Consider the following 19600-nt stretch of genomic DNA (forward strand, 5'->3'; position numbering starts at 1 on the left):
TCAGATTTAGATTTCTTTAAAAAAAGAAAAGAATATGGGGTATTATAGTAGCAGCTTGACTAATGACATCTTTTGTCGGGAGGTTTAAATTCTTGATTCTTCATTTATCATTTATCTTAAGCCATGCAGCGCTTCAAGGACCAATTTCTGGATACATGTTATGTCAATTTTCAGACTTAATTACAGTGTCAATGGGAATTATCTATTAAAAATCTTTTTAAGCCTCATGGCCAGAAGGCCAGTCCTGTAGGTAATCCACTGACATCCATTATGATGTGAGTGTTGTCACAGTGCATAGTGTGTGAGCGTGTTTCTTTTTGTAAGCGTTTATGAAAGCTCATTCATCTGCTCTGTCAATGCCAGAAATGCTTTATGTAAGCATTTTGAAGTCCCGATCCAGCACCCTTAAGGTAATGTTCACGCGACATATTTTTGCGGCATGAAATAATCATCTGAAAGCAGGCACCTGAAACGAGCCTCATGTTACATACTGAAAGCTACATATGTCAAAGCGGCAGGTTCAGATTCATAGACCACAGGCTATAGTGAAAGACCAATTTGACAGTTGCCACCTTCTCCATGGTTACAGCAGGGGAAAAAAGCAGCGGCAGTTAACACTCCTCACGCTCTATAAACACTTCTGCTTCTACTTCTGCCTGAGAAGTGAGTGCGTGTGTATGTGTGTGCGTGTGTAAGCGATGGGGCTTACCGTTCCGACTGTTCAGCTTAACAGTATTGGCGGACAGCTGGATAGATATACCGCCCTTGCTGCTCTGTGGAAACTTGAAATCCTGCACCTGGCCATCTGTGCTCAGCACGTAAACATCAAGAACTAGACAGAGAGAGAGAGAAAGAGAGACAGAGACAGATAAAGAGAGATGATAAGAGAAGGAAATTTTTAGCATTGCTGCCTGAGCCTATTACTGTAACTACAGGCAAAAATATAACATCACAATATTTCAAGCTCCAGGAAACAAAGTATAAAATATTAAAAATGTTTGTACGATATAAAAGTGTAGTGCTACATTAAACATGCATTGAAGTTTGAATGAAAAAAAGGATAAAAATATGATAAGACACTGCTTTAAAACCACTGATTAGATCTGAGAGATATCTGGGTGTGGTCCTAAAATTCTAACAAGCACACTTGATTGACACCCCATAGTCTGAACTCCCTATCTGCTACTCCAGTAAACACTGTAGCACAAGCAGGGAGCGAAACAGGCTCTACATATATGGCTGGTGTTGCCGAGTACTCTGCTGTGTCCACGGCTCCCAAAAAATACATTGCCCATCACTGTGTATAATTCAGATATAATTATCTGCGCATCCTTCATTGGTGTTACTCACTTATATTGCTAGCTGGCACTTTCACGATGGCTGGTTCCATAAGATTGTCAGCAAGGACGAAAGCTCCTTCCTCCAGAGTATCCAGTAACATGGTTGCAGCGTGCGTCTGCTCTGTGCTGTTCATGTCTCGCCAGGACTTCAGAGCCTCAGGACGGAGGAGGTTGTCAACCGTATCCACGATAGCCTGCAGCCACAAGAAACAGTGGTGTCAGCACTTATGACAACACCATGGTCAGAGGTCAAATCTCTCAGTTTATGCCAGCAGCGGTCAGTGTATGACCATGAAAACAAACAAACACACCTTGACAGCATTAGTTCCATGTATTTTGTCAATCAAATTTTTTTTGATTGACTTTCTTAACAGCACATTTCATTCAAGCGCAAGCAATAAGGAAAGTTCACAAAGTGCCCAATATACAGTGCAGTACATATGTACACAAGGACACACACAGTGACACAATTTTTGTTGTTCTGGCTCTGTACTCCAGCACGCTGGATCTGAAATGAAATGAAAGGATGATGGGGTTAAGGTGTGTAATGTCTGCTTTAATTCAAGTGAACCACAGGAAACACAGCCCTTTTAATACATATCTCCCTATTTTAAGAGGTCATACGTAATTGGAAAAATTACCATAATCTGAGATAAAAATGCCATGTTTAGTACTTCGATGCTAATCCATCTTAAGGTCTGCGACCCAAAGATATCACTAAATGCTTCCTGGATGATGCTACTCCTGTCCTATAATGCAGCCATTTTCACTTTCTACTCGTTTCAGTGTTTTTGCCTTCAGTCTTGCTTTTGGTAAGTGAAATGGATGCTCAATAGGGTTCAAGCCAGATGTCTGACTTAGCCAGTCAAGAACATCGCAGTTCTTGGTCTCCACATAGTTGAAACTGTATTTCATTCAGCTCATTGTCCTGCTGCAAGGTGAGTTTTGAGACATTTCGTTGGATCAGAGTTGTTAAGATGATTCTGTACACTTCAGAATGAATTCTGCTTCTGCGATCAATAAAGACAAGTATGCCAGTTTAAATGGCAGCCACACATACCCATCTTTTTATGTTTCACAGATGAGATGGTTTGCTTTGGGTCATGAGCAGCTCTTTTTTCTCTCCACACTTCCCTCTTTCTATAACTTTAGGACAGGTTAATTTTCATTTTATGTGCTCATAGAACTTTGTCTCAGAGCCATATAAACTGTTGTAGTCTGACCTGCGGCTTACCGATACTTCTTGTAATAAATTCAACGAGGTCAGGCTGGTGTACTCTTCTGTGTGTGGTAGCCTTTATTAGATCTATGTCTTCATTGTGATGTTCTTAACCTGTTTTGCAGTTTTATTTGATGATTAGAAGTATACTTTAATCATTCACTATTATGGCCTCTGTGGCAATCAGGTTTTGTTTCACCACTGTGTTCATTTATTTATTTATTCTGATCGTTCAGCTTTGTGTTGACCTACTGTACTATTACTCACATTTCTATGGACCTCATGCTGAAAGACTCCAGATGGAAATGCTACATTTAGAATCAGCTGAAGATCTTTTGTTGTGCACGAACTAATGATGCAACAACATGTAGCTGGCCAAGTACAATATGACAGCCAACTGTCCGATTAATTATGGTCCCAATAATAAACAACAAAAAGTGTGTCACTGTCCAATCACTCATAGAATGCATTGTAATTATGCTTCAATTCTCTCCGGATGTCCCAACGTCCAAGTCGAACCATCCTGCTTGTGTTTACATGCACACAGTCCTACTTTGCAGATAATTTAACCCTCTGCAAATTACATGGGTTGTTTAACCTTAGGCTCCTTCTGTGCCACAGTGGGTTTCTCTTCTAAAAACAATGGCTTCTAGGCATGTTGGGCGTATTCCCTTTTTTCCACTACCTTCAAACTGTCTCCAAAAAAATCCATGGTATATAGTATTACCAGAGCAACTGGGTGGGTGTGGGGATGATTAAAAATCATGATTAAATGATGTTTAAATAATGAGGCTAAAATAACATTAATTTAGAGGATAGTGCAAATCGATTGACTAGTGTTAGAACGAAAGCCGAAATCAAACACGTTCGATGGTGTGTGCGGAGAACGTGCGATTCTCATACGTGTAGCTCTTCGTCGTGGCTGAGCTGCTGTCATGCTTAGTTTTTCTGAGGTTTTTCTTGGCTCTGATTTCTCCCCTTTCAGTGAGCCCTCTAAAATATAAATGGGTGGAATGTGTTTATTTATCTGTTCAGACGTGGAACAGAAATCTGACATGTCAATTTTGAAATACCGTTATCATTTTCACATACCGCGGTACATCATACTACCCAACCCCACTAGGCACCAGCTCTACAGATATTCCATAAGAAGAAATCACAGCTTTAAGAATAACAATGTTTTCATGATCTTGATCCAGCACTGAAAGAGACATCTTGCTTCACACTCAATGCAGCCATTCGAATTCAGCCTCCAGAAAGAATAAAAGGCCACAAGCTGACAACAAGCTGCAAATCAGAACATCAATCGAAAGAAAAATTAAATTAAAAGAAAATTAAGAGAAAAACCGAACTGAAAACAAAACGCTGCATCAGGCTGGAATAAGATTAGTAGCAGCAAAAGAATCCAAGCCACCGAATACAGTATATATGGCAAGAGCATGAAGGGCACTGGCAGATCAAAATGCAGGGAGTGATGGAGAGAATGAGAGGCTACATGGCAGGACGACAGGAGCATGCCGCTGAGCAGAGGCAAGGAAGGAGGGACAGAAAAGTGGGGGAGGGACGTGAAGAGAACACAGTGACAACGGTAGCGTGGCTCAAGTGTACCTTCATAAACGCCCTGCATGTCCTTTCTCGTTTTTGAAGCTTTGTCATTAGAAAGAAGACAAAAAGAGAGATCAAAGAAAAGAAAGAGACCATTAGAAATATGTGGAGGTTCTGCCACATGGGCTTCAGCAACGAAACAGCTGAGTTTTTCTGAAGCCTTTTTCTATTACAAATGAAGCCAAAGTCTGAAAGATGGTGTCTGGCCAGAAACAAAAAAGCTCAGTGCAGTGCAGACTCATAACAATAGGTTGCCAATAATAATAATTTCTGAAGTTTACTTAAGGCTGGAATCCCTGACAAAGGTGCAGTTGCTGAATGAGCTCCATGTGCTTAAATCCTGATGAAGACCTTCACTGAAATCAGTTACAATAAAATGTAATAAACTGTGCACTCATTTTTCTCCAACATTTAATTTTCAAATGTAAAAATATGTAAGAAAAATGTTTGGCGTATTGTTTTTGCTGTTTATTTTCCACTTCTCTGTACATAGCCTCATGGAGCCAGGTGTGATCTTGTATTGAAAATGCATGTCTGGGGACAACCATGAGAATTCTTGGGCTAAATGTAGGTAGGAACTCAAGACCTACTGGGGTTGAAACAGAGTGAAAATTTTTAAACCAACCCAACACCTTGTAAGTTTGCATCACTGAAAAGTCCCCCAAACACTGCAGAGAACACATTACATGTGGTAAAACACACAACCTCTTGAATGGAAAAAATGTTCTGTTAAACTAGACTATAGCTTTAAACAATATCACTGGGTAAGTAATGCAAGTTGACGACGGGTCGCAAGTCCATGTGGCCGCTGTCATTCCCAGTTGCAAAAATATAGCTGGAATAAAAGTGATGTAGAAATAATTGGCAGCTATGTTCCACAAAAGACAAGCTCTTGGCTACATGATATGTTGTCTTGCCCACTAAAAAGCAGGCGAAAAAGATCATCCCTTATCCTCTGACAACAAAGGTATTGTTAAAAATACACCTGTTATCCACAGCAAGCAACAGAAACGTTAAAAATGCATAAACACATGTACACACTGAAACACACTGAAAAATGGTATGTGCTTTGTCCACTGCTATACCAAGCAGTCTGAAATTCTGCCCGAAGATGTGACCTACATATCCAGCTGGAATCCCCTTTGCATTTAGAAAATGAACTTGCTCCTTTAATATGAACAGTAATCGAAATACAACCAAGACTAACAATTTTTGTCTTTTAAACATCAAGTTGTAAACAGCTGGCCAGGTCTGGAATACTAACCTTTTCTCATACCACCTGTTTGCAAACAAGCCAAATCTCATTTGCTCTGAGTTAATTCCTTCAAACAAAGTATTTTAATCAGTTTCAGTAAATCGATTTTGTGCATCGAGCACACCTCTGACAGAACTAAACTGAAGGGCATTTCTGAATCATTCATTTTGAAGAATGAACGCGAGCTAATGTTACTATTTCGTTGGCTAACTTGCTTCGCTTGGATAGCAGATTGTACTCGGACATTAAAAGAGCACACACTTGAGCAATTGGGGGCATAGCCTTGTTTGCGGTGGATTTTGCCAGCTTAACAGCATGTCCCCAGATGTGTATTCTTGGGACAAAATCACATCTGGCCCCATGAGACTACTCTGTTGTAGGTCCTCCAGGCACATTGGGAGTATTTGATGCATTTTTGGAGCAATTCTTAATTGCACCAAATTATTTAAATTAAATCATGGTGAAATGTGAGATTTGAATGGTTTCCTAAAGAATCTTAACTGAATTGAACAGTTGTAAAGTCAGAAACCTATACCTCTGATGAAGGAAGAGCAGCAACGGAAGAAGAACTGTAATTATACCTTGTTGAAGCTCCGTCCAGTAGAGTCCTTCTCGCTAGGCCTCAGCTCTTGCAGTTGAGCATCCAAGATGTCCACCAGCTGCTCCATGAGCCTCATGGTGGAGCTGATGTCACCGGGGAAGATGGGTCCTTTGGTGTGCTTGGCCAGCTCGTTGGCCAGGTTGGCTGCATTCTCCCCGCTCCGGATCTGAAAGATCGAGCAAATTAGCCTCTCAGCAGGCGTCCGAAAAATATCATTCTGCGTCCGTGAGCCTCTCGCCCCTAATTATGACATCTTCACGCTGTGAGGAAATATGCTTCGGTAACAGCACCCATGAGCCGTCACTTAGTAATTAAAAACTGATAATGCTTCCTGAGCGCGTTAGACAAGGGTTTTTTTTCTGAATTGAATAAAAGTTAATTTTGTGGAGGCACAAGGTGCGGGTGGTCCATTGTGTCTAATGGCGGCCCATTCTATCCTCAGCCAGCAGCACGCATTAGCCCTTTAAGAGCACACATTTAGAAGAGTATTATCAGATCAAGCAGCGGGGCGCCCTATTGGATAGCTCAAGGCTACGTTTCTCAATCTTAGCCAATGATAGCGGGAAGCATGGACCTCAAAATTCGGCACTGGGGGCTGTTTTATATTCATGGCAGTGAGCTCAGCAAACTGTCTGAGCTATTAGGCACATTTGTATTGCTGGTAATGTGGAGTTGGGTCGACACAAACCTTCTGAGCTACTTGATTGACCCAGTGGGAGGTGCAGTTGCTTAGATCAGGGCCTTTCGGGTGCCAAGCCCCAGTGGAGAGCACACACAGGTAGGAGGCAGTGCCTATGAAAAAGACAATTCAAACCAATTTTATGAAGTATTATGAAACATGTCTGCACTTTTTGCACCATATCACTGATATTTAGCACATTTTCATATTTTAAACGGTACATATGCTTGCGTTTTTATGTGCCAGCAGTTTAATCTTATGTGTTCCCAATGACAGAGTGCTTTCTCGAAGATAATACGATATTCCCAAATGTTATAACACAAGGCACAATATTTCCTCAAAACTGTTCTGTTTAATGATCCCAAATGAATAGCGATTAGCATCCCCTGGGATTTAGCGCATTGCTATCGCATGCAGTGTCGGAGCTATAGCGAGTTTGTAGCCCTAAGGACATACATGCCAGCTAGTGTGTCTGGTGAAGTAAACATGCCTACCTCTGGTTCCTTTGGGGCAAGGCCGCTCCACTAGCATGCCCCTCTGAGTCTGCGGCCAAATAATGTCCCTGCGCTCCACGCTGTCACAGAAGCGCTCAGGGGGAGGGAAGGAGTCCAGGGACGGAGGAGTAGTGGTCCGGGGCGGAGCTGCTGGGGGTTTTGGGGGTTTGTTACCAACTCGCGTCCCCGTAGTGGTTATGGTCGTCACTAGGCCTTTTTGTTGGGTTGTTGTTGTCGTCGTAGTAGTCGTTGTTCGCGGCAGCACTGGTGCCGAGGTGACTTCAGAGATAGGTGGTGCTAATAAGAAATGAAGGTAAATTTAGCTCATGTTGAACTGTTTTCCCTCAGGCTGATGCCAGCCCAATTGCCAACAAATCTGTTTTGATTTCAAATCAAATCCTGAATTATATAGAGAAGCAATATGGAGACACTGTTTCTCTTGACCTACATATTATTCTAGGCTCTGGGTAAGTGGCATAAAAAAGTGATGACAGAAAACACAGTGCATGTTCCTGCTATTTTCAAATGTTTTCAATTAGCTTTCAACAAAAAAAGCCCCCACCTGAGTATGCTGTTTTGTTTGAACATACTGAACAATATTCTGCAATGACACCCTGCCCCCACCACCTGCAATTTCCTGTTTTAAAGTCAGCACATGACTAATGTGGTGCCATAGGCGACAAATATTTTCTGATTTGGGAAAACAAGGACACATAGCAATGTAACGTACACTTGCTACAACTCTTTTTTCATGCTATACTGGAAAATAAGCAATGTCTTGTCGCAAACTGAGTTGTGATCAAGGTTTCTCATAGATGTATTTGAAGTATATTAAGAAGGCTAAATGGCATGTCAGTACCAACAAGCACTGATTTATCAAAAAGCGTTTTCTAGCTTGCTGCCAATTCTCATCAACACTTTACATTATCTATAATTCACACCTCACAAGTGGCACAACCAGTAAGAAGGGGAAGGTCCTATTGTCAAGACCCGAGTTTGATATGTGGCACATCTTATCCTACTCTCTGGGCAGTAGGGATAGCTTTGGCCCAGTTGTAGGTCAGCTCATATTTATAGAGTTAGGCAGTATTCTCTCTTCCCTACGACGTTATGTGCAACAGTTTGTAAAGAAGGGTGGTGGTGACTTTTCACGTGCCTTAGAGGAAGAGCATTCATGCTTTCCCACTGCCAGACTGGCTAGTGCTGTACAACAGGGGGGATTTGCGAAGCTTGTGGAAATCGGTAATGACTACCACTGGATATATAACTAGAAAAAAAGATGAAAATAAAAATAAATAAATCACACTTCCTGAAAACTAAGACTAGCCAAACTGGCTAAATTACACATATAGTATTCAATGGAAACCCAAAGCTGTAAAATCACAGCATGTTCAAAAGCAAAGAAATACGTCTGAATAGTATCTGCTGCTTTCAACTGGAAAACAAGACTCTGATGGAAACAGCTTGGTCTGGCAGCCTGCTGATAATAGCCCCATGGAGTGTGTGAGAGATTCCAGCGCAGTGTGCGTGCGAGAGAGCTTTCTCTTTGAGGTTGGTCATGACCTACTGTGAATTAGTCTCGACTGACCGGTGGAGAGCTCCGGTTCAGCCCAGTGTGGATTCGGCCTAGACCTGCGGAAAACGGCTCCAGAGGCTCCACCATCAAACACTGATGTTTCACCTGATCGGATGTTTTGACACTCTGTCTGCCATGCTCAACTGTTCTCTCCTGGTAATCCATTTCTTTTCCTTGCACTCAACATGTGTAGATTCTCTGCTTGTCATGCTGAGTGAAATAACACAGTGCTTGAAGTTCTACCAGCAATTGGAAATCTCTGCCATACATCACAGTGCACAATAAGCCATGAGTGTATGTAATGCATGTTGAAAGGCACTGGCTGGAATGGGCAGTGGAAAGAGGCGGCCAAGTAAAACATGCGAATATCCATTACTGGAGGAGTAGAAGAGCACTGCTCACACTTGATTATGTCTCTGTGACTGTAATTTCCTTCATGAGAAAGTTCAGCACCTATTCTAGTTAATACCTTTTCAGCAATAATGCATGCACAATTTCATATAAAACTGTCTGCCGTGGTTATACGAGCAGTGCAACTTGCCAGACATATTAAATGAAGCTCTTTTCAGGCATAGGATCAACAAATATCTCTTTCAGGTGCATTCTGAATGCCCGAAGGCAAGTTCCCACGATTACGACCTACTTTGTCCTGCAATATGAAAGACATGAAAAATGCAATTTTGTGAGGCACACTTTGCAGGGCAAATCATGAGTGTGTTGAAACCTTGCTCAAGTTATAGCACCACTTGACTCTGGGGGAGTCAAACCCCTGGGATTCTGACTCGGACCCAGCTTTGCCATGTGCTGTCCAGCGCTCAAAACCACAACGAGCCGCAGTATTCGTGGGGAGTGAAGGACTGTTGCCAAGTAACATGCTAGCCAAAGAAATGGCTGCATGGTCTCATGGTAGAGTTAAGTGCTTAGCATTCTCCTTCAAACACACTCAGATGCTCAGCGATGCTGTGGAGAGTAGTTCAAGAATTCAATTCACTGTTTGAGAGTACAGGAGAGACTTAATGCGTAAGTCTATAAAACAGAAAGGGTCGAAAAATACAAACTGAAAAAGCAATATAAGTTTCCAAATGTTTTACTCCCTTAAACCCAATTTATACTTCTTTCCTTTATATTCTCAAATCAGGTTAGTGCGCAACTCTACGTCTCACAAAGCCCACCTCATAAACGAAACTTCCAGCTATCTGGAATTCTAACAATATAATCGAAACACGTTCATATAAGCGTTTTACTGAATTATTTTAAAAAGTTACTATAATTATCGCTGAAAGGAGGGATTAAAAGACCCTCTGAGGTTGCATCCAGAATCAACATCACTTTTCCCCCCCAATTCTCACACATCTATTACCTGCTTTTTTCAAAGACTTGTCAAGTACTTCGCTATCTAAGCAAGTTCCAGTCTTGCAATGAAAGATTGCGACCACTGGATTATATTATCCCAAGCTGTCCTGGTGAAGCTTTGGACATAGTTAGTGTTCAGATAAGGTATAGGTCTGAGGCAGAAAGAGCCTCCAATTTTGTCAGCTAAAGACAGCGTAGTATAGAAACACTGCCAAAATATAAGAATAACAAAACCTAGGAATATAGATCAAAACGTGTCAGCCAAAATAAGCAACACTCGCACCTCTTCAACATCATTCAAAAGTCTACAGGAATGCAAAATAAAGTGCACTTGAAACAGTCAGACACTTTAGATATCTAACCGGCTTAAAGTTGCTTATGAGGGGTTAGTCGCAACAGTCTCAGCCATCACGCGTTCAACAATGACGCCTGGATTCATTACATTACATTATTTCCTTGTGGAGCTGAGTGGAGCAAATCTGAGTGGGAGGAAAAGAAGAGGCAGTAGGCTGAATATCACCTTGTCACGTCTGCGCTTCTTTGGTTCACAAGACGAAAATGACTGTATTTGAAACACATTCCCCTTCTCCACGTAGCAGGACTGATTTCATTGCAGTGGTAGTACTTATTCAGGTGCTACTGTTGCCTCAAAATCGAGGCTATTGTGGGGGAGGCATATCATAATCTTTCAAATGTCTAGTTGGCATTTGTGAGTCATGGCTAATTTGCTATGCTGTATGAGCAATGTATGAATAAGGGTGCTTTTATTTTCTGTCTCCCACCTGTTTAAAATGTCTGCCGAGAATTCTGTCAGCAGACAATACCCCTGTCTGGGAACTGTGCAATATCCTCTGGAATTGTGAAATATTTCTTATTTTCTGTCACTGAGAAATCCATGTATGTATGTGGTTTTTGTCCACCCACATGTCGCATGCTTACTTTCTGTGGGGTCTGTACTAATCTGTGCAAGCATCAGGAATCATACTGCATGGTTTTTTTTTAATGGTTAGCTTGCATTGTGAATCTAGAGCAGTGGCTAGTCTGCCATATGCTGCTGTCAAGGGACTTGTGCTTTCTGCATTGTTAACAAGTGATTTCAGTCAGACTCACAATGGTTCAAGGTGTTAATAAACTAGGTTGTCGCATAAAAAGATACTACTGTCTTCCACGTTGATATATTTGAAGCACTGTATTTGTACAATAAAGGTATGTGAACCTTATAACTGGTAAACCATCACACTGCAAGTGCTTAGCAGGCTTTGGCAATATCTCGGAAATATGATATACTGAGATGTGAAGTTGATACTAGGGTTATATTTTTTCCATATTGTTTCAATATATCAGATTTTCACACAAACTCCCAGTTCAATTACTTTTTTAAGCATTAATATAAGAACCATTTTGAGCTTCTTCTTTCGTCGATTTCTCACCATATGCCTTCAATGTCTTATACCAAGACTACATCAGGGTTTGAATTTTGTGATAATGCCCCAGACTAGTGGGTGTTCACTCAGCCACCATTCACGCAGTACTTAAGCATTCTTTGATATTAATTTGCCCTATGTTACAACACAAAAACATTTTTCTTAAGCTCAGTAGACCAGCAACCCTGAAATTAATATGTCTGTCGAACGGCGAGCCCAAAGGGAACCTTCAATTAGCTGTCAAGGAAGAAGAAAAGGGGAGAGAAATCTTGCAAGGGAAGAGTTATAACTGATATATTCATAAGCAGCTGAGGTGACAGACACTCGCATAGCACTCCTAAAACCCCCTAAAGTTACTTTAATAACCCAGGAATCACCACAGGGTATAGGAGGCTTTGATTCATTGGGAACATAAAGGCAATAATCTATGACAAGAAAAAGGGGAAGCTGTTGTGTGTTGTCAGCACAGAAGGAGAGAGGGATTGGACTGAGTGCTCCAGTGCCAGTACTGTCTCTCTCTTGCTCTCGCTCTCTCTCTCTCTCTCTCTCTCTCTCTCTCTCTCTCCTCACACACACAGTGTGAAAAATGAAAAGTGACAGCCAGTGTATATTCTACATTACGCTTAATGGTCGCACTTATGATGTGCAGAGCTCGCTTGTTCACATGAGTAATGCGTGGCCCGTTAGCTGCGCCTTGTTGTGTTGAGAAACTGCAGCCAAAGGCTTTGGGGGGGGTGCTGGGAGGGGGGGCTGAAAAGGTGCATGGCAAGATCAATGCCTGGGGTAATTTGCGAAGGAGATCTGTAGAAATCTGTAGGAGTGACACGGGGTCCTTCAGCTGCCGCTGAGTAGATTATCAAGCTCAGTGCTGGAGCTGAGGACGTCTTCTCTGATTAGCGCCTCTTCTGTGCTACAATGAGGCAGCGTTTTAAACACTGATCTTCATCAGGACTGAAACATAGCTCCCAGGTGGTAATCAGCCACTAATGGAAAGTGCAACAGGAAACAGAGGGAGTCAAAAAACAGCTCCAACAATTACATGCTTTTGTTTTGTTTTTTCCCCCTAGTAGAAGTGTCAAAAAGCAAAGTTCACAAGCTTAAAAATCACAGTGGAAACCGTGTGATCCTTCAGCTGTCATAATGGCAGGGAATACTTAGCAATTTCATTTAGTAATGACGCTTCAGAACAATTTAAATAGCTCTTTAAAATGCAACAACAAGACATACATCCTCACGATAACACTATGCGTTTATATGCTTAGCACCTTTGCACTGCCAAAACTGTCGGCATGTCTGGCTGTCACTTTGGAAGGCTTCGTTTACAGCATGAGCATTTATTAAAGATGCATTAAGGTTCCTCAGCTCTTAAGTGTTACCAATTAAGCTTATGAAAATCTGTGCTTGAAGGCCACAAAAAAAACATCCATACTGAAATCTGTATTCATTAGAGGCCACATGCTTAAGACAGAAATGGTGAGGGAAAAGAACTGAAGTGCTTTGACCTGCATAACTGGGGCTTTTTCTAAACATGAGTAAAAGCACTGCAATATTATTGGGCTAAATTGGCAATTATCATGATTAGTGTCAAACTAATTTCATTAATGAGGGAGAAAAATGAGATTAAGCAACAAGCTGCGCAATGTGTTTGCCGCCCTAACTCCGACGGCTGTATCGCATCCTTACAAGGCTGTGTCTCCATCTAGATGACTCAGTGCCGAATTTCTGTTACGCAACAAGGCTGAAAAGACTGAATTATGAGGATTTCAATAATTACTATCCTTGAGTAACCTTCGCATTCCTTCACTTTATCATGACTGGTCTTGCATGTATCATTTAACGCTATATACTGGAATTTTATGTCATTTACATCGAATCTCTGTAAATATCGGTTAATTAAAGTGTTGACAGATTACTGTATTCAGCATATTAGAGTAAGAAATAAGAAACCAAAGATTGAGGGTAATCGTTTTCTTGTAGTCATGCTCCTTTTGTACAGTACGATGATATGGACCCGCACGTCCTGGTCGGCCCCAGTGACACTGATCAGGTCAACTGGACAATTTCTGTCTGCCTTCTTTTCCAAAATGAAGTAGAATGTTAAATCCATGGAAAGGCTTGACAGTGTCAACAGCAGGCCAGCTGACTGAGCCATGTATTTTCGCTGTCTGTGCTCTCTGCGTGTCTCACATCCCAAACAGCATAGCCAAGTGAGCCGAGGCTTCGTTTGAATGAGCTCCGCATAGGCGCTGCTCACTCGCTCGCTTGTGCGGGTAAGTCAGCAAATTCTCCCACACCTTCGGGCTATATCTCGCTCACGCTGAGAGAAGGGGAAGAAAAACTGTTCCCAGACATCTGAGAGATTTGGTCCAAACGTTTGGAGTCCGTTGGCAGTGCTCTATCAATACTTTGAATGAGGCTGGACTGGAATATTTCTAAGAAGCAATGAAAGAGAATACGTTGATTCAGGTCATAGCAAAGCTCTCTGGAAACAGTTGATTCTATCCAAGTACAGAAACGTGTGCGAGTGCAGCTTGACTCGAAGCATATCAATAAGCAATAGATACTCTATGAAAACTCACCGTTTGATAAAACATTCAGAGCTCGTTTCAGCTCTACCTGGCTGTAGTTAAATGATGGAGCAGTTCTACTCCATAACAACCCCACAAACAACATACGACAAGGCACTGCCACGGGTCTAACAGCAAACAATGCATTATGCAGTGTGCTGTTTCTTTAACAGTCATGTCACTCATACATTTATGAATGACAGCCGTAGCGGAAGAGCATATTCAGGATGAATTTGTTCCACCTGTAGACGTCTGAATCTGAGGGTGGAACCAGCAGCACGCAGGAGAATCTCAAGCAAACAGAAAGTATGGCTATCATCTCAGTTAGCCGGCTGATTGTGGAGACTGTGAGTTAACTGCAGTAGTGGTAATAAATAAAGACATATGAGAGGGGCCATAAAAATCATGGCAGATTAGATTCAAGTACATTCAAAATTATTTATTATGTTTGAATACATCGTAAAATGGGAGATCTCATAGCTCATCAGCGCAGATTGAAGGAGAAATGAATACCTTTATTTCCAGTGTAAAGAGGAAATGGCCTGTTGGCCTGTATTGTCTACCACTTATAGCTGGTATGCCAGTTATTTATCAAAGGAGCCACATTTCCTTTAGCCTGCACTAAAGGATGTCATGTTTCTTTGCCCCAATCCTGAATCAAATCCTTTAAAGCTACACTATTTAAGTTTCAGGGATTTTTCAAAGAGAATTCAGTCAAAACTTGGTGAAGGACGTCTTCCGACAATGTATGTGAATTGTCTACTATTGTCTTTATACCTTCCTCAATATAATGTTGACTTTGTGTTTGAGAACTAAACATCAAGCCAGAGATTCTGAGCCTGTGTGTGTACATTAATATGTAAAAACATATGATGTGGTGCAAAAAACTGATTTTGAATTGATTATTTTAGGCAGTAGCAGTGCACCAAAACCATATTTTAGCATGTTTTCTTTTCCCCTGACTCCTGAAGAAATAGAACTTCTTAAAATTTTAATAAAAAAAAATCTTACATAGTGCCATTTTAAAATATTGAATACTGATATCAAGTCTCAACCCGATATTTGTATTTTCGTAGATAATACAGCTACACTCTGAAGGCTTTAAGTACAAAAAAAGAATCAATACAACCAATTAAATTTAGGCAAGACAGGCTAGGCTTCCAATTACAGCTACAGTAAAATCACTTTATTTTATTATACGCATAGTGTGATACACTCTGAACTATTTATTTTTTTTTTTTTAGAGATGCACAAAATTTTGGGCCAATGTCAATATTTTTCATATATATGCCGATACATTTATAAAACGTAGAACATGAGTATTTCATCTGAATCACCATCAAGGAGAAACAGAACATTTATTTGTAGAGGGTTACAAATGCAGTAAAATTAATAAAATGTGGATATTTGAGCATAGCAGCTAACCATCGCCTAACCGTTCTGCACTTCTGGAATACAATAAATACGATTTCAAATAACGATTTGCATCAGTGTGATGTCAATTTTTTATAAGCTAATAAAGCTTAGAACAATATGATTCCACTATCATTGTGCATCCCAACTTAGATATTTGATTTAACTTCAAGTTTTTCCACCATGTGCAGGTGGTCTCCTGCTCTTTCACAGCTTTAAAACATACCTTTTCACAAGTACATGTGTTTTGACAAAAGCTGGCTAGCTTAAACTCAGTGAACAGTGGCCAACATCAACAACTGGCTGTTGTAAGTTGCACACTTAGACTGACTGCTGATATCTGAAAATGTGCCTCTTCACAAACTGTGTGTAATGTCTATTTATGTCACCTCTACAACAATGGTGTACCCACAAATGGGAAAAACAGCCCAAAGAAAGGATCGGAATTGTGTCATATCGGATCAGGACATCCACTTCCCATAACAAAACAAAACCATGGAAATACTAGTCTATTTTATCTGTCAGATAACACATTTACACTATGCTCATTCACTTGTGCGACGGTGGTTTCAAAAGGAATCTGCCTGAACCAAACTGTAATGCAGTGCTGATTAAATCAGCACCACGGCAGCCGCCAAGCTCCAGCAGCCCGGACTCTGACTCTAGCGGGGCTAGACGCAAATCTCAAAGCGCCTCTGCGCTGTTTGTCTCCTGGCATGCACGGGAGAGAGGGAACTGTTTACAGTCGAGCCGAGCCGCACTATCAGCGGCTGCAGAGACGGCCGCCCACATGCATAGGAACACAGTGCATGCCAGGAGAAACAACACAGATAATTTTCCACACCGTTACATCCCCGACCTTCTCCTGGATGTGTGTGTGTGTGTCTGTGTGTCCGAGACAAACACAGCTATCTTTACCATTTTCCACACCCTGATCCTGCATTACCAGGACCCTCCTGTATTAGGATGTTCCCCAATTACGATGCACACAAGCACAGATCACTGCGGCCTGTTCATCACTCTCCACAGCAATGCCTCACCTGTTTTTTTTTCTTGCTTTCTTTTGCTGCTTTCTTTCTGTTTCTTCCAATTCCATTCTCTTGCTCTGTCACTCTTCATTTAAGAACCGCTGTCTCTTTATTTATTTACAGTCCAAACACCCATAAAGTACAAGCCATTCCTTTTTCAGTGTCAGGAAAAAGCAAAAACAAAACATTTAACAGAAAATTACACAGAAGCTGCAACAACTAAATATAAAATTCTTCAGTATTAATTCATCCACTCTTTGCCTTTATTACAGCTTCCATTCCTTTCAGAAGACTTGCTTTCAGTTGAAATAAATCTCCAGGGATATTTTTCCACACCTCCAAAGTTCAATTTAGAAGTTGGTTGTAGTTTCTGCTTCTCATAATTCATGTTATCCCAAACATATTCAGTGGTGTCGTGGTCAGTCCATTGTTCTGAGGACACCAGCAGATGCTTTGCAAATTTTCTTCTTTTTTGTCTATTTCCATAGCATTGAGTTGTCTTCTCACAGTGGAAGGATGGACAGAAACACCTGTTTTTTTCCATATCTGAAGCAAAAGTGACACTTGATTTTCTCTTCTTTCTCAAAGATGAAAGCTTTAAGCACTGTTTATATGATTGTGACAGTTTTGCACACTTTGGAGTCCCATTTTCTCTTTATCTTTGACTTTGTGCTTTCCATTTTCTCTTCCTCTTCTAAAAATTTGTGCTTAGTGGTTATTTTGAATGGTGAATAAACGAATGAAGGGATGTCTCTGAGTTTTGCACAGTATGTTGTAATTATTGCATCTTAACAAAACATACAGAGGGAAAGATGATTATCACGAAGCACAGAAGTGTAAGCACAAAGCTCCCTGAAGACAAACCTTACAATTTTGCAGTTTTATGATGTTTCAATTCACTGCAGTGCAACAAAAATGAGTCCAAACTAACTATTCAAAACTGTGAAAATAACTGTAAATGAACCGACTATCACTATCAGCTCAATGATCTCGACTTGTTCAAGGTTGTTTGTGTGTTATTAGTGTTAAATGGCCAGTGTGGCCACTAATTCTTTGCATCCTCATTCTTCGTGACTCCCTGGCTCAGGAACCTTTCATCAGCAGAGTTTAACAAGCTAATAAGCACAGAGGCCACACAATCTCACAGGCACAGAGAAAAACGTTTTCAAATTCCCTTCGATATCATTACCCTAAGTTGCTCTAATAATAACATGGAGCATGGTGTTCATTAAACTGATCGGCTTGAGGTTGCTTATGTGATCATACTGCAAAATGAAACTTTTACTACTTATGATTTCAAACCATATTTAACTGCTGAGCCAAAGTTCTATAAATAACAAACCTCTGCGTTTTCGTCTCCTCGTTGCAATGCCGCGAGTATATCCCTGGATGTTTCGCGCTGGCAAAGAAACAACTTCAAACAATTTGCTCATGGGTGAAGAGGGGTGAAAAGCTACAGAACGAGTAGTCATCCTTCCCTTCATTATTCCAATCTAACCTAGAGCACTCAGTGCATACTGATCATCAATTCCTGGGGGGACGAAAGCCAGCTGCGTATGGGATTTAGTTACAGTAAACTCCAGCTGAACAGCACGCTGTGACCCTGTGCTAGACCGCGGTTAAGTACTCCACTCTCTCCGTTACGAACAGGCAACACATTAAAAAGTGTCTGGAGTCTCGATAATCTGTGTAAAGTTGACTGACCTCCACTCTTCAGCTAAATCTTTTTTTTTTTTCCCTGTGCCTCAGTGTGGAGGGTGAGACAGGATTATGGTAATTATGCTTATTATATTTTCAATGTATAAAATATATGACACGTAGTCTGGCCTGGGCCCCTCATCTCAGCTCTTGACAGCTAAATTAAAAACATGCTCTGCTGCCGTGACCTTTGAGATTGATCCCTCTTCTCTCTCCTCTCTCTCACCTTAAAGCTTTCATCGCTGGGCCGTTCTAGTGCGAACTGTTTGTTTAAGGGTTGATAGTCATTGGGGACTCTGTACCGTCGGGAAAGATCTATTGTTGCTCCGAGGCAGCCTGTGTACCTGTCCAGACAGGTATGTCTCCACCGATGGCTCCACTGAGGGCAGATCCTTTTCTCTCAGAGGGAGAGAAGCTGGTTACATCGGCCCCTTGAGCCCGAGCATGGGGGAAACAGGGACCGTCTAAAGAAAATCCCCTGACACAGATCTCTTATGATATGCTAACTGAGCCTGTGATGTTGTTTACCGCCGAGCCCAGCAGCTTCACGCCGAGACGTGCGCTGAGCTTCCGGGACACATCAAACACATATTAAAATCTAAAATTAAAAATCACTCACCCGTGACATTTGACACACAGACCGGGAGTAATACCAGAGGAATACCAACATGCTCAGCTATTGTTCAGAACACACCTGTGATTTGAAATGACAACCTGTCTGAGACTATGTTTACTGTGGATGTAAAATTTGAATAGAAATCAATTGAAACATGTTCAACCATTAAAAGAAGAAACCCAACTATTATTCTGACTTTTTCCCCACTTTGTCATGTAAAATAATATAGTTTCAAGGTCAGCAGGGGTGGACTGGTAATTGGGACAATTCGCTGTGGGCTGCTCTCTCTTTTGCTCATGTTGATGGTCGAAAAACAGTGAAAAAGTGAGAGAGAAAAAGAGAGAGAAAGAGCGAGTAGCTCCCACTCACTGAACCCTCAATGCCACTGCCCAGACACGTAATCTGATTATAACTTCAACCCCTAGTAATTAAATCCAACCCAACCCACAGAATGAAGAGAAAACTGACAGGAGATTGAAAAAAATGTACCAAAAAGGTAGGGGTAAAAATAAATCGACAAAAATCTGGGATCATTTGAGCAACAGGCAGCAAAATGCACATAAATCAGTGTACTTTTTGGGCACCCTGTATGTGAGAGATACCAGCAGTCAAGTGTAGAACTGATGAAGCACAATAACTTGTTCACAGGGCTTATTGCTGCATATTAGTATGGTGCACAAACCAAGAAAGTACACAAGTTAGCAGCAGTGCTGGGCAATATGACAATATATG

At 41.2% G+C, this 19600-nt stretch overlaps 1 protein-coding gene across 14 annotated transcripts in view; it reads right to left on the reverse strand.

Moving 5' to 3' along the window:
* The window catches only part of adgrl2a (adhesion G protein-coupled receptor L2a), a 91401-nt gene that overhangs the window by 21514 nt on the left and 50287 nt on the right, over nt 1–19600 (reverse strand). For 11 of the 14 annotated variants that reach the window (XR_005008110.1, XR_005008111.1, XM_036586141.1 and 8 more), the window contains exons 6-11: nt 7194–7490; nt 6709–6812; nt 6001–6186; nt 4168–4206; nt 1351–1534; nt 710–832 (exon numbers count right to left, since the gene is read on the reverse strand). Coding sequence is in view for 12 of the 14 variants with exons in the window: in XM_036586141.1 (XP_036442034.1) it covers nt 710–832; nt 1351–1534; nt 4168–4206; nt 6001–6186; nt 6709–6812; nt 7194–7490 (933 nt within the window). In the remaining 2 variants the exon portion in view is untranslated. The remainder of the gene's footprint in view (nt 1–709; nt 833–1350; nt 1535–4167; nt 4207–6000; nt 6187–6708; nt 6813–7193; nt 7491–19600) is intronic. The other 3 variants (XM_036586139.1, XM_036586144.1, XM_036586140.1) reach the window with 1 other exon arrangement.

Source organism: Colossoma macropomum, unplaced genomic scaffold (assembly GCF_904425465.1).
Source record: "Colossoma macropomum unplaced genomic scaffold, Colossoma_macropomum, whole genome shotgun sequence".
Lineage (NCBI taxonomy): Eukaryota > Metazoa > Chordata > Actinopteri > Characiformes > Serrasalmidae > Colossoma > Colossoma macropomum.